At 39.9% G+C, this 14,547-nt stretch overlaps 4 protein-coding genes across 9 annotated transcripts in view; 1 reads left to right on the top strand and 3 right to left on the bottom strand.

Moving 5' to 3' along the window:
- The window catches only part of LOC116309974 (myosin heavy chain, non-muscle-like), a 156,450-nt gene that overhangs the window by 42,182 nt on the left and 99,721 nt on the right, over nucleotides 1-14,547 (bottom strand). The window lies entirely within an intron of this gene.
- On the top strand, nucleotides 567-6,693 carry dnaja2b (DnaJ heat shock protein family (Hsp40) member A2b). The gene is made up of 9 exons (XM_031731186.2): nucleotides 567-734; nucleotides 1,616-1,675; nucleotides 2,019-2,245; nucleotides 2,329-2,409; nucleotides 2,525-2,658; nucleotides 2,771-2,967; nucleotides 3,097-3,241; nucleotides 4,358-4,485; nucleotides 4,573-6,693. The coding sequence occupies exons 1-9, from the start codon at nucleotides 657-659 to the stop codon at nucleotides 4,759-4,761; spliced, it is 1,239 nt and encodes a 412-aa protein (XP_031587046.1). The 5' UTR covers nucleotides 567-656; the 3' UTR covers nucleotides 4,762-6,693.
- On the bottom strand, nucleotides 4,918-10,251 carry LOC116313483. Its single transcript, XM_031731185.2, has 12 exons — nucleotides 10,006-10,251; nucleotides 9,772-9,891; nucleotides 9,587-9,683; nucleotides 9,339-9,462; nucleotides 8,970-9,232; nucleotides 8,558-8,876; nucleotides 8,074-8,471; nucleotides 7,699-7,995; nucleotides 7,438-7,614; nucleotides 7,244-7,348; nucleotides 7,055-7,146; nucleotides 4,918-6,969 (listed from the first exon to the last, which is right to left on the bottom strand). The coding sequence occupies exons 1-12, from the start codon at nucleotides 10,119-10,121 to the stop codon at nucleotides 6,894-6,896; spliced, it is 2,184 nt and encodes a 727-aa protein (XP_031587045.1). The 5' UTR covers nucleotides 10,122-10,251; the 3' UTR covers nucleotides 4,918-6,893.
- The window catches only part of LOC116313513 (kielin cysteine rich BMP regulator), a 32,588-nt gene continuing 31,742 nt past the window's right edge, over nucleotides 13,702-14,547 (bottom strand). For all 6 annotated transcript variants that reach the window (XM_039615734.1, XM_039615732.1, XM_039615735.1 and 3 more), the window contains one exon: nucleotides 13,702-14,351. In XM_039615734.1, the coding sequence (XP_039471668.1) occupies nucleotides 14,113-14,351 (239 nt within the window). In that variant the 3' untranslated portion in view covers nucleotides 13,702-14,112. The remainder of the gene's footprint in view (nucleotides 14,352-14,547) is intronic.

Below are 14,547 nucleotides of genomic sequence, written 5' to 3'. Positions count from 1 at the left end.
TTATCAGGCTTAGAGCCACTTGTAGTTATTAAGATTTAAGTCTAGTAAAAGCAGAAGAAAATGCATGGAAGGATGGAAAATCTTCACACTGACTGATATTTGATCAGTGAACTTGTTAAAATTACATTTATGTTGTGTCAGCCTAACAGCTATGAAGCATAGGCCCAGCTTAAATAAAGACTGCAGTGCTTAGAGCTGTTGAGCATGGTAGTATTATGGTACACTCAAAGTTCTAAAAGAAAATCTCCATAACATATAATAAGTCCGGAAAATTTATCTTCTGGGACACATTTTTAACCAGATTACCAATGTGGAAAGTGTGACTTTCATGCTTTAAAAATGTTTTGTAACACATTTTTAACACAGTCCCTAATGTATTTTCTAGCACTAAATACAATAAAGTTTCAGGTGGTCACTTTTTGGTAAACACACACTAAATTGGTCATTAATTACACGTATATCATACAAATTAAACAAAAACGTATTTGTTTTTGGAATAATAAGTATGTGCCATGTTTCAGCATCTTTTTGTCAGGGGGTGTTTGTCTGTGCTGTTTCTGGCAAAAGCCCGGACAGTCCCAGCCGGTGGATCCGCGTATCGTCGCACAGCCGAACCTCCTCCGGAGAAGGTCTCTCTGTAGTTGCCGGTTAGCGTCATGTCGGGCGTTGTGGATACTAAATTGTACGACATCCTCGGAGTTTCGCCGTCTGCGTCTGAAAATGAACTTAAAAAGGTATGTAAATGCTACAGTGAAATTCATTTCTTGGAGTTAAAACAAAATTGAAAAAAAGAGGAAGAGAGGTCATCAGTGCAATTGTGGCCTAGAAACAAGCTAATGGATGTTTAGCTAGCTTAGCCAGTAAAATAAGCTGGATAACAGCGGGATACATCACTGGACTTTTAAACATAATTTAAGCGACACACTGGCATTGAATGATTACTTATAATTGTTTCTAAATACATGATAAGGATGAAGTTAGTCTCTTTGAAAACAGAGATAACACTGGTAAACACGAGTGTGATAGCTTGCCGGCTACTAATGCTAAATTCCAGCAAATAGTCCCCACCAACTCAGTAACGAAACAACACTCGCTAAATGAGTCACTTAGCTTAATATACTGCCAACCTCAGTGTAATACTTGATCATGCTTAACAGTATTGATGTTAGGCAACGCTATAAACAACCTGTGTGGTGGTCACAAGCTAACGTTTATGCCACCATTCGTGCAGCTACATTAGCCAACAGGCGTTATGCCCTTTAAAATCCATTCAAACATCAAGCAGATGCTAATGGCTCATATTTGACAACTGCTGCGTCCTCTGAAAAACCCGACATAACACAACTTATACAGCTTGTGTATTCATCTTATTCTTGTCTCGAAATAAAGACCTTGTATTTCCGTCTATCGGGATTCAAAATAACGCTGGCAAGTCAAAAGCTGTTAATATTTGGAAGCAGTGTTGTTGAGTTTCTGACATGTCACATGCAGCCATGATCTCGACTATGTCCTGATGTTTTAGACAGCAAGCTAATTGAAGCGTCTTGCTACAGGCACATGAGCTTATGTCTGTGACCCAGCTTTCTTCACACTGATTATTTTTGGTTTGTTACAGGCCTACCGCAAATTGGCCAAAGAGTACCACCCTGACAAGAACCCTGAAGCTGGAGACAAGGTATGATGCATCAAAACAGTAGTGTTAGCAACAGCACCAAAGGATGCTCAGTTGATCAACAATTGGGCATGCAGAAATGTTGTCGCCTCCATTTATAATGATCACATAGCCCAGTGCTTTGAGGATTACTCCTAGGCACAGATCAGAGTACAAAATGTGACACAGACTTTCCACTAGAGAAGAATGCTTTTTAAAAATATATTTATTTCTCTATGACTCAAATCTTAAAGCCTCTTTTAAGTTCTTTGTGCTTTGTAAAAGGGAACTGTTGATGTGGTGCACTGAATTTATTTTCTTCATGCACCATTTCAACCTGTCTGATTGTGCTTTGTTCGTTTTCCAGTTTAAAGAGATAAGTTTTGCATATGAGGTATTGACAAACCCTGAAAAAAAGGAGCTTTATGACCGCTATGGAGAGCAAGGCCTACGGGAGGGAGGAGGAGGAGGACCTGGCATGGAGGATATCTTCTCTCATATTTTTGGTGGAGGACTGTTTGGGTTCATGGGGGGACAAGGAAGAGGACGGAATGGAGGCAGGAGGAGAGGAGATGATATGGTACACCCGCTGAAGTAAGTGTTGTTGTTTGATGGGTGCTTCAGTGGATGGTGCATATGTAATGCAGTATGTGTACTTACAACTCATGTTGTTACAGGGTTTCTCTTGAAGACTTGTACAATGGTAAAACCACAAAACTGCAGCTCAGTAAGAATGTGCTGTGTAGTGCCTGTAATGGGTGAGTTTCCTTTTTGTTAAAATTATATTGATTTGTAGTTTTAAGGCTGTCTGATGAATGATTTACAGTTGCTCTAAATGGATAATAATGCTCATACTTTACTGTTGGCTTCTAGTCAGGGTGGTAAGGCTGGAGCTGTGCAGAAGTGTGTAGCATGCAGAGGACGGGGCATGAGAATCATGATTAGACAGCTGGCTCCAGGAATGGTTCAGCAGATGCAGTCAGTCTGCACAGACTGCAATGGGGAGGGTAATGTATCCCCACACACCTGCAAACTGACATTAAAAACAAAGTTAATGTACAAACTGCAGCAAAACAGCTCTCTGAGGTCCTCTATTCTGTGTGTGTGGTTGTTGTCCAGGTGAAGTGATAAATGAAAAGGACCGCTGCAGAAAGTGTGAGGGTCATAAAGTCTGTAAGGAGACTAAGGTTCTTGAAGTTCACGTGGACAAAGGTATGAGACATGGACAGAAGATCACATTCACTGGAGAAGCTGACCAAGCACCAGGCATGGAACCAGGAGATATAGTTCTGGTGCTGCAAGAGAAAGAACATGAGGTACCCCTATTGATTACAAAACTGTTTTTAATAATAGAATAACTTAGATAATGAATAAAGTCTACATTTATTCAAGCGATTTGATGTAATGAACCTAAGCAACAAACATGGGTTTTATATCTGAAATAGGATTTCCGCCGTGATGGCAGCGATCTTCACATGGTTCATCGTATCGGCCTGGTTGAGGCTCTGTGCGGCTTCCAGTTCACAGTCACACACCTCGACGGACGTCAGTTGCTTGTTAAATACCCACCTGGAAAGGTCATTGAGCCAGGTAAACATCTTCCATTTACTTTAATTTATTTTTTGTGCCATGATATTCCTTCTGTTTTGGTTGGACAGAAGGAAATTTATTGGATGAACACTTATGTTTTACTGCAAGTGTTGGTGCCAGCATTTATTTTTAGGGCAGCATAAAAGAGAGCATATAAACATCTAATGTGAACCAAATTGAAAACAAAATTAGATTGTTTTAACAAGTCACTTTGGTGTTTTCCTGGTAAATTCTCAAGGTTGTGGTATATAATTAACTGTCTTGTGAAAAAGCTGTCGTTGTTTCAAGTTGTTGAGAATACATATACTTTTTTGGGACATTTAAAACTTAATAATGTAAAATCTAACACTGTTTTTCAAAATAAACATCTAACTATGAGTTTGAGTGAAAACTCTGTGTGCTTATCATACATGCTAATACCAGACATGTATAGTCTAAGTCTCAAAATATCGATTGCATGACAATTGTGATAGCTTGCACCATAGTTTATATTACACAGATTATAAATTCCAGGACCAGAATAAATATGGAAACCACAGGCTGTATATAAAAGATGGATGTAGCTTCCATGTCAGAAAAGTGGAAATGCTGATGTATAGTATAACTAATTTTGTCTAATGGCCAGCAGGGGGCGACGTCACTTGTTCCCAAAAAGAAGTCTGTTTATATGGATGTCTTTTGGAAATCAACCAATTAGCGAAGTTAAACTATGAAATTTGTGATAAAATTGTTTTGTTTTGGGTTTTCTTTTGGTCTCTGTAGTTTCAAATTTTACTTTTAAACAATTATTATTTTCTAAATTTTTTAAATGTGAAAATATTGAACCCTGTCAGATTTGAAGAACCAAAAAGCACAGTATGGTTTAGGGCAAGCCTACCTTGTGGTTGACAAGTCCCTACAGTATACTGTGTCCCCTGGTTTCACTGTCGGATCAATCCCTCACTAGCACAGCAACTGTGATAACGCTCAGTGCGAGAGATGATGTCAGTGGATGATATCACTGTGGCTAGATCCATCTTATATTTAGACTCTGTTGGAGAGCTCATAGACCTCGCACTGTAGTGTACAATTGTTGTTGAATCTGTGTGCCGTTTCTTCTTTGTGTGTTTGTGGCAGGCTGCATTCGAGTGGTGAAAGGAGAGGGGATGCCTCAGTACAGAAATCCGTTTGAGAAGGGAGATCTTTACATTAAGTTTGATGTCCAGTTCCCTGAAAACAACTGGATTAACCCTGAAAAGCTGAATGTGAGTTACAATAGAGAAAACAAAAATCACGACTTGCAAAATGTTAGAGTGAATATGATGTCGTGATGGATGTTTGTCTTCTTTCAGGAACTCGAGTGCTTGCTGCCTGCCCGTGCCGAGACTCCCGTTATTGCAGCAGATGCCGAGGAAGTTGACCTAACAGATTTTGACAGGAGTCAAGGTTCAGGAAGCGGAGCCAGGAGAGAGGCCTACAATGATAGTTCTGACGAGGAAGGGGGTCATCATGGCCCAGGAGTGCAGTGCGCACACCAATAGAAAGACTACAGACTTGCACACACATAGAAGCATAAAAACACAAAAGCCCCATTGCTAACACCATTCAAGATTTGCGACTCATACATTTTCCTCCTCTCAAGACTCACATGAAAAAGAGATTAAAAATAAATAAATAAATAAATATATATATGTATGTGTGTGTATATATATATATATATATATATATATATATATATATATATATATATACAAAAATCCCCCCCTTCGTTCAGCTCCATGGTGCCCATAAGACAGAGCGATCCTGGATGCGTTATGATCATTTTATGTTTATGAACAGTAGTGCTCTTCAAAGCCAGCAGCAGGAAGGTGGTCCCATTTTCAGAGGTTTATTGAATGAACATGATTTAGATCCCTTCGTTTTCATCCTAAATGTTTAGACTCGTCTTTCCCATAATGAAAGGTAATGTATAAAATTCAATTTTTGTTGACTGTCTTGTAAAAGATATAGTTTAAAATCTTTTACACACAAGCGCATGCTGGCGTTTTGCTAAAGAGCTTGCCCATGTAAAACTAGGGTCCAGACATTACGTAAACATCTGGCACCACAGGTGTTTCAATTTCTGTGTGTCACCACTATTAAAGTGCCCTGCTCCCATCAGCGCTAACCTGATTATACTTTAAAAGGAGACTTGTCATATTTTGAAAATGGGATTTGCTGGTTCTGTTCAGTTCCTAGCTGCCACACACACATATAAAAGGCCTGACTAAAGTACTTGCCTGCCAGGCACATTTGTTTTTTGTTTTGTTTTGTTTTTTTCTTATATGTAAGCTGTTTTTGTCTATGTAGGTGTGAATGATAAGCCCCTTGTCAGACATTCAGACAGAAATGACATTCATAAATCTTTAAAGTGAGAAAATTATGCCGTGCAGATGTATAGCACTTTTGTTAATGTTCCTTAATTGAAGACGAGTAAATTTTTGAATGTTTAGTTCTCTCCAATAGTGTAAAAAGGGGCAGGTTCTGTATTTGTACTGCATGGTGCTCCTTGGAGAGCTATACCCTGCCCCTAACATCCACCCAGGGACAAACATTTCTCTTCTGGATCAGGAAAACCACATCATATACAGATCTTCAAATTATAGTCGTTACTGATTCAAGACACATGCATATTCACAGTCTTGCCATTATTGAAGAGAGACGATCAACGTTCAGACATGAAGCCGACAAGTTCAGTCGATTAATGGAAACAATTGCATGTCTGAAGCGGGGGGTTAGTGTGTTTGAGACCTCTGAACTTGAAGTTTTGTGTTCATTTGAGAGGAGGTCAAACTTGTATACTACTTGTATGTGTGTAATGCAGTGGCTCAGTGTGTGGGAGCTGCTGTGGAATGTTCTGGCTTATTAGGGTGGTAGGTATTCCTGCTTTATATTGGACTGCAGTGTGAGTGGATGTTATATAAAGTTAGAGAAGGAGAAAAAATTGTTTATTTGCTGAGAATCTTCCCCACATGGACAGTTTTATTCTACTCACCAGAACTGAGAAGTTCTCCTGGCTTGCAGGAAAACCACTGAGCCTGCACCAAACCCTATATGTCATACATATCTCCCTATTCTAGAGTTGTTAGCCAAACGTTTGTCCCTCAACATGTTATAAGAGTCCCACCCCCATATACCTGTAAATAAATACAGTCCTACTCCACAGGTGCATTCAGAGTCAACAGCAGTGTCTTTCTTTAGCCACAACTTTTTTTCTTACATAATGGTAATAAATGTTATGTTCAGATGAAGAGAAGTTAATGGAGCCACTGTAGACTGTTATCACGCACCTCTGTGACTCATTGTGTATTTAATTTAGCCCACGGGATAGTCTGTACACAATTTAAGGAGGGTCATTGGTAAATTACATTATTGTTGATGCTTATGGTTGTCGAGATTATAATTAAACTGTACAATAAATGACTGCAAGTTCATTGATCTGTTCTGTTTTCATATGTACAACCTGTACTGGTTTCTGAGCATTCTGTATATTAAGTTGTGTTACAACCACAAACACTGCTGATAGAAAATCTGCACCATTAAACCTAAACACATTAGACAATTGGTGCCTCAATATATTCAAAATAAGAAGAAAAGTGTACATTTGTTGATATTTTTGTGACTGTGTTGTGACTCAGTCTTCTGCATCCTCCGTGTTTCTGCTCTGGAGGGCAACTGGACCCAGGAGTTCTTTAAACCCTGTGGTATTTCTAAAGGATTAAAAAGTAGTGTTGAAATAAATGCGGTCAATATTAATTTGGTGTTGACTGGCAGATTCAAGACGGTGCCATTTACCGATCTCTTTTAGACTGCATGACATAAGAGCGCTCTCTTCTAAGTTGCTCCAGACGCTCTTTCACAACAGTCTTCTGCTGGTTCTTGTCTTCCTAAAAAGTAGACCATATGATGATAAGATAGCATGCTAATTCTTTTCTTTTTTTTTTTTTTTTTGTTAAAGTATACAGTTCCTCAATATGTAGTTACCAGTGGTAGATCTTGAGTGAGGTGCTTTATCCTGTCTGTGTGTTTCAGGCCAAGCAGGTCTTCCTCTGCCTTTCTGTTCTGTATGATTGACAGGCGCTCCTGAACCTGAAAGACATGCTAACAATGTAACATCAATTCTGCTTTCATTTCAGAGTCATAAGCATGCAGTGTCCCTCTCTACACCTTTGTCTCACCCTGAGCAGTTGCCTCTCTCTGTCTCTCTGTTGCCTTTGTTCAACTTTTCTTTGCATGTCCACTAGGTTGCGCATTGTCCTCTCTCTCTCCATTGCAGACACCGGTTCGCTCACTCGTTCTCTCTCCATCAGAGAAGGTTCCTTCTTTGCCTTACACTCTGACAGGCTACAGTCTACCTGGAACATAGAAGTGGGAAAATAGCTGGTTGGATATTTTAAATGAGAACCGATCTAACCAGAATATATCAAGACTACACTTACTGTTGCTTCTGGACAGTATTTCTGCTCCTTATAGCGATCAAGTTCAGGGTCTGTCATGTCCCACTGCTTGGACTCTGTTTCCACCTCAGTCACATCCCTGTCAGCATTAGTTATGTCCTTGCATGTCTCATAGCAGAGGTCGTCTGCATGTGGGTTAGCTTCAGAGGAATCAGCCATAGGGTGTGGCTGTGCGGCTTCCTTGCTCTCTGCCACCAAAGCACGTGTTTGTAAGCCACATTCAAATACAGCTTCTCCTTCCTTTGGTTGATTGGCTGTTTTTCTGTTACTGAAGGCCAGCTAATAAGAATTCAGAAAGTAAACACATGAGTTCAATGACAGTCACAGTGAATTATGGTCTGCACTCTTATGAGGTACCTCTTGTACTGTGCTGCACTGCTGGTTTGCAGACTGTGTGTCACAGTGATCTGGAGTACCAGACTGCAACACAGTGGGTTTTAGCTCTTCTCCATCTCTCTCTTGATTTGACACATCACATTGTGTGGGCCTTGCTTGCATGTTCAGGCTTCTCGCACCATCCTGAATCTGTCCTGTATACCCATCTGCAGGCTCTGCTGCGCTGTCTGTGTCATCCTCTGGTGGTTTGCTCCAGGCGAGGGTGATTAAAGAGTCCTGTTTCTCACAGCTCTTGGGGCTCTTTAATTCACTGCCCTCTTCTTCCTCTTTGGCTCCTCCATCTGCAGCAAGACCCTCATGAGGATCTGACACACACAAGATCTCCAAGTAGGGCAGGTCCTCCATCACTGCTCCACAACCTGAGGGAGTTTAAAGCATATGATTCCCACAGTTTTAGGAATATGTTATTTTATTAGGATAATTAGTTATTAAATGTTTTTAATACCTGAACAGACATCCTGTTTGTAAGTCCCATCCGCATTTTGGACTTCATTCACTACACTGTTGCTGCTTTTGCTTGAATCGACCGTCTCAGCTTCAGCTGATCCACCACTCATGTTTTGGACTTCTGCCTGTCCAGTGTAAGAGGACTGAACTATGATTTGCTTGCTGCTGCTGGTTTCAGTACAGTTTGGATAAGGATTTAACATAGAGCCTGAACTAAGGGGGGAATCTGAGATCAGGAGGTGAAGCAGGTTGCTAAAGCACTGAGCTTGAAATTCAGATTTATATTTATCCCGCAAAGCCTGGAGAAGCTGTGCATTCTAAACAAAGAGACAAGATGCAACACTATTAACCTTACTGCCTTTTGTAGGTTTTCTTGCTTTGTCTTGTATGTTGTGATTGCCTCGACTCACCTCATCCATCATCGCTTGCAGTAAAGCAGAAGCTTGGACCTCCTGAAGTTCTGTTAGATGGGTTAGAAGAAGCAGGGTGCAGTCTTCTAAGAGAAGTGGGGACCATTCTCTGTAGGCCTGCACTTTGGGCTGGGCCATTGGTTGTGGTTCAGGGTTTGTTTGCTGTAGAGAGCTCTGAGTACCACTGTGTGCCTGCAACCAAGCATGAATTTGATGCAGCCTTTTAATACAGCCATTCCTCAAAGAAACTTGATGATGATTGTCTGTCGAGGAAACAGGGAAGAAGATAATGAAGTGGAGAAATGATGCAAATCAAAAATAAGTAAATTCTAAGTAAATTCTGCTGGGTAAAATAAAACTATTTATTACCATATTTTGGAGGCACTGTGCATGCTGGTGCCTGCAAATCCTTTATGGAGATCCCGTGTATTAATGTGATAAGTTGCTTCCTCTCCTGCTCCTGAGTCAGCACCAGCAGCTGCAGCACTGACTGCTATAAGTGGACCAAGCTCTATTACTGATAAAAATAATACTAACCCACTAAAAAAAGATCATGTATATAATCTGAGAGCAATATTATAACAGGAGTTTGCTGTCCACAGACAGATTTGTAATACCTGCTCTATTGTGTCAAAGTCATACTCTTTCTCTTGTGCTTTTCCATGTAGCCACAAGGAGGCCTGCTTTGCTCTACATGGACCGTTAACATGTGGCCTGAATGGACAGACAGTACACAAAGGACATGAGAACGTGATGATTGTGAATACAAACTGTTGTATACTCTGAGTGTTTTTTGGCTCACCATGTCTCCCAGGACTGGCGAGCAGCCAGAAGAGCCGTATAGGACATTTTCTCTCTCTGAGCTCTAACAGTTGCCAACCTGACGTACAGACACAACAGTTTCAGGCTCTCCCCATGGAGCCTGGAAGATAAAAGATTAATGAATCAACCCTTTCCCTCTCAGGGTTTCATGGTGGTATTTCCCCCCAAAAAACTTTCTTAAGTCAGACGTATGAAACTACTTGAAATAATTTACCTCTCAACCAGGACTGTAAGTGCATCATGTTCTTGTTGACAAAATTTGTGCAACTCATTCAGAAGAGAAATGGCAGACCAGGACTGCTCAGGACAGCTTCTAAAAGATGCACTCATACAGGCTCTGAAGGGAAATAAGCTTTACCATGGTGCTTTGGCTTAACATGAATCAAACTAAATGTTTTCCATCCTCAATACATAATACAGACATTATACAAAGATATGAATGCCATCTTAATGGTAGACCCTAAAGGGCCAGTACATATGGATGTAAGTTGGATGGATGGACGTTTTTTGTTCTCCCTGCGCTGAACTTGTCCAAAGTGTATCCTGCCTGTTGGCCTATGCCACCTGAGATGGGATCTAGCCCTTTTTCAACCCTTTAGTTAAATAAGCAGTGAGGACAATTGATTGATCTACAAATTAACCCATCTGTTTTGATAAATCATTTTCTTTGCCGTTACATCTGCTATTTAACAAAGTTATTTCTGCACATCCTTTTTAGTTTTTGGATAACACACTGAGTCCTTATATCCCCGACCAGTGGCAGTGTAACCAAGTTCACACACTCAAGCAAAGTAGCAAAAACATGATCTATGTGTGTTACTTGTACATCCTGAAAGCTCCTGGCAGCTCAGCTAAGCTGAGCATATCAACAGATGCCAAAGCTTCATCTACACGATCCTCCAACTGTTCTACTTCCTGATGCTGTTGCCATGGCAACATCATCTCCCAGACGCTCTTAGCTGTGGATCGACAAAGAAGTAATGAAACAGAAACATGAAGCATCCAAATCAGACTCCATAATTGTGACTAAGGTGTACTTAGGTGACAGTTTAGAGGAACCTTTCCTTACTGTGGTGCTCCTGAAGCATTTCTGTATACAGCAATTGACTGACCACATCATACTTGACATCCACCAAGAGGAGGATGTCTGACAAGGAGACATGGCCCCACACCTGGCTTGTAATCCTTTGACTTTGGCTCTGCCATGTAGAGGGCAGTATGCTCCACACACCCTGTGATGCCAATCTTAGGAGAAACAGACACATTAACAACATAGCTATTGCAAGTAAGCATTTCACTATAATGGGGTGGTTTGTAATATTAGAAACCTGTATTTCTGAAATGCTCAGTTGCTCCTTAATACTCAGGTTAAATAATATTGAATAACCTCTGAAAGATAAAACATCCTCCTTAGTAAAAAGCTGTGTTAACTGGCAATACAATTGTTGCTCACATCAGTACACCCAGTTAAGCTGCAGTCACCAACTTGTTTTCTACTTGCTTCAGCGACTTTCTTGTTGTGCTATATGTGACCCACAATTTAATATTATTTAATAATGCACAGATTTGCCACAGGGACTAAGGTATTAAAGAAAAAGCAGCTACTAGTGTTGCTCCTTTTAGGTTCTTTAATCTTTGGCTTTTCACACATGCAACACAGTAATCTGGGTGATGAGAGTGGGTGATGTGGCTGTAAGTCCAACAACCGTTTACTATGTGGTTCATATATACACACAATAAAATCAGTACATTTTGTAACACATTTTGTTATAAACTGAGTAACTTCTCACCCTCAATAAAAGATGCTCACCTAGCCCAGCACTGCCTGGCTGCTTTTTTGAGCCTTTTCACGCATGTCTTTTTCCCAGATAGCTCTTTCCCCCCTCCCCATCTTCTGATCTGCGGAAAGCAAAATAGGGCAAATAATGAACTGCATTAATGCAGGAGAAAGTGTACAGTTCTGCAAGTACATACCTGTACCAACCTGCTTTATGGATCCTAAATCTGAGGTGTATGCCTTTTTCAAAGTATTAAAGTCTATGTTCTGGAGCAGGGAATCCATTGTGTGATGAAAAGCATTGGGATTTCCAGTATTTAGTAGCAGGAGGTCCCAGTACAGCTGAAGATAAGAGTATTTATAAAAGCAGTAGTAGTAATAATATTTTGATTATGGAGTTAAGATCAGATATTATCTTATAAAAGAAAAAAAACGGTACCATTTCCTTCTTTTCCCTTTCCCTTTCCATTTCTAAGAGAACATCCAAAACATTTTCACCAATACAGGTCCAGCTACTGTCTCCTCCTGCAATCTGAAGCACAACCAGCCCCATTGTAGTTTTCTGTTACTATAACTTAGCATGTGATCACTGTAATAACATGTTTGTGTCTAATTATGTGTGAGCTGCTACCTTCCTCATAGCTGTATGTGCTTCAGTGATGTTGGAAGGAAAATGAAACACTTTGCTGTAAAGGAGACTCACATCCTCAGGGGTAAACTCTGCGCCAACAGACATACCTAGAGACTGGTAAAGACCAGCAATGTAATCCTGAAGCAAAGCACAGGGACAGTACATTTAGTTTCAGTTCATTCAATTCAACCGTGTATATACAAAAGGAAAACAAATGCATTTCTCACACAGCCACAGCAAAGCATCCTACCTGCTCCATGTTTTCAGGTTGATAAATTATGCAGGATATTACTATGGTTACGGCAGTCCTCTGGGAAACAGCTGGATCAGCTTACCAGCAACAAAAAGTGACAGTGTATCTGTCAGAGAGCGAAAGGTGATACATGACCATGTGATGCTTTACACCTGAGTGTAGTGCTCTGTAACATTTAACACATAGTGAAAGTCTGTGGCTCCATGCCTTTTAGTGTTGTATTGTCTTTATTTTAAAGTCTGTGGTGTCGAATGATTTGTTTACTTTATTTTTAAGGCATACAAAGTCCTAGTATGTGATTTAGGTTTCTGGTCTCTTCAAACGCTGTATGGTGGATCAACTTTAAAAAAAACAAAAAAAAACTAACCATTTTGGGTTTTATTAAGCCTTAAACTTAGGGGTGTGGGTGCTTTGATTGACAGGTATGCATTGCCTGGGTCTCACCTCTGCTTGCAGAAGTTTATGCTCCAGTTTTGTTGCGTGGAATTCTAGTATTTTATCTGTATAATACTGCTATTCTATTTGCATGACTATCAATAATTAAAAGGAATCTCCTTCCATGTGATGAACCCATATAGCTTATAGATCTTGTTTAACAAGCTTACTACTTATCTGATAGCTTAGCATTTAACCATTTCACCTGTGGAAACTTCAAATTGTCCAGAGTCCAGAAAATAATAGATGATGTCATGGTGGCTACATACAACTTTTATATACAGACTATAGTGTTGTAAAGTGGCTGTATTTCTTTGTCTCATGGTAGAAAAACATCACTGTTAAGAGGAAAACAAAGGGATATGAGCTGGTTTCTTTTTTTGATTTGCTTACAGTTATGACATATCTAGGGAAAGCAGTGTTTTCTTACAAAGCACCCTGGACCTGGGACAATTTACAGAAAGACATAAACATAAACATGCCTGGCCAGCTCTCCCTAATAAAAGAGAGACCCCAGTGGGATTTCTTGGTTAAATAAAGGTAATAATAATAATGAGGTGGTTAGGTCTATAAGCAGTTGATCACTGAGAATTACCCTGAAATAAGCTGATTTATTATTGAAAACTGCTTACCATATATGTTGAATTGTAAGGTTATTTCACACGTTTTCACGTGTAGCTGACCTGATGTGTACTCACTAAAATACACTCTACTCAAATAAATACAATGTGTGCAGAAAGGACAGTGTTGCCAAATGGGTGATTAAATATCAACATCAAATTTGTCTCTAAACACAGAAAAAGAAACAACAGAATTATTAGTGAAACTTTTATTTATAAAATGGAGAAAGAAAAGATTACCTGAGATTATGTGGCTTCCTGTATGCACAGTCAGACATTGCACAATGCTAAAAATGTATCCTGCATGATAAACAACTTTTAATAATTGTTAATACTGTTAAAGTAATATAAAGACCAATATTTATATAAATGTGTGAAACAAACTAGGTATGGAATTAAAGGACAAATCTTTAAGTAGTATAAATATTCAGTGTTACTTTAAACAATATTTATAAAAACCCACAAACACAGTATTCCACTTCAGTCAGTATGTGGAGTCCACAGGTCATGGAGGTTCATCTGGAAATGTTTCCATTGTATACAGTAACATGGGGCTGATGCAGAGGTGACAGTGCATGTGCATGAAATTATAAGTGAGTGTCCACTTATTCAGTAACTGTGGCATTTGAGGGGCTGCCATGAATGATCTTTGGACACTTTTCTCGTGGTATGCAGTAGTTGTTGTGTAGGACCAGACCAGCAGGACACTGACAGCCTGGAACACAGGGCTTGAAGCAGTGGCTTTCTATCACTCCCAGAGGTACATCGACATTAAAGCAGGTTACAGGACAAGGGGGACCGCACTCATCAAACACAAAGCCCCTCTCCACTGGGCAGCCCACAGCTGTGGAAGACAGGAGCAAAGAAAACACTGTGAGACACAGAAAACACTGTGAGCACTACAGCTTCAAGCATATGTCTTATTTTGACTTTTTGACTTTTACTGATCCTCAGCAGAAATTTCCGGGTGGCTGACAGAAGTGAGGCCAATGGCTATTTATTTTTAATTCAGAATGAATCATATTGCATTGCTTCCTTAT

This window comes from Oreochromis aureus, linkage group 7 (assembly GCF_013358895.1).
Source record: "Oreochromis aureus strain Israel breed Guangdong linkage group 7, ZZ_aureus, whole genome shotgun sequence".
In the NCBI taxonomy this organism is placed as follows: Eukaryota; Metazoa; Chordata; class Actinopteri; order Cichliformes; family Cichlidae; genus Oreochromis; species Oreochromis aureus.
This window is presented reverse-complemented; position numbering and strand designations above follow the sequence as displayed.

Excerpts from the sequence above, each read along its gene's own strand:
- LOC116313483 (XM_031731185.2), bottom strand. The coding sequence starts at position 10,121 with ATGAGTGCATCTTTTAGAAGCTGTCCTGAGCAGTCCTGGTCTGCCATT. Across the intron at positions 7,615-7,698 it reads AATACTGTCCAGAAGCAACA|GTAGACTGTAGCCTGTCAGA; the intron begins GTAAGTGTAGTC and ends TCTATGTTCCAG. Across the intron at positions 7,147-7,243 it reads TCACTCAAGATCTACCACTG|GAAGACAAGAACCAGCAGAA; the intron begins GTAACTACATAT and ends TCTACTTTTTAG.
- dnaja2b (XM_031731186.2), top strand. The coding sequence starts at position 657 with ATGTCGGGCGTTGTGGATACTAAATTGTACGACATCCTCGGAGTTTCG. Across the intron at positions 2,659-2,770 it reads CACAGACTGCAATGGGGAGG|GTGAAGTGATAAATGAAAAG; the intron begins GTAATGTATCCC and ends GTTGTTGTCCAG. Across the intron at positions 3,242-4,357 it reads TGGAAAGGTCATTGAGCCAG|GCTGCATTCGAGTGGTGAAA; the intron begins GTAAACATCTTC and ends TGTTTGTGGCAG.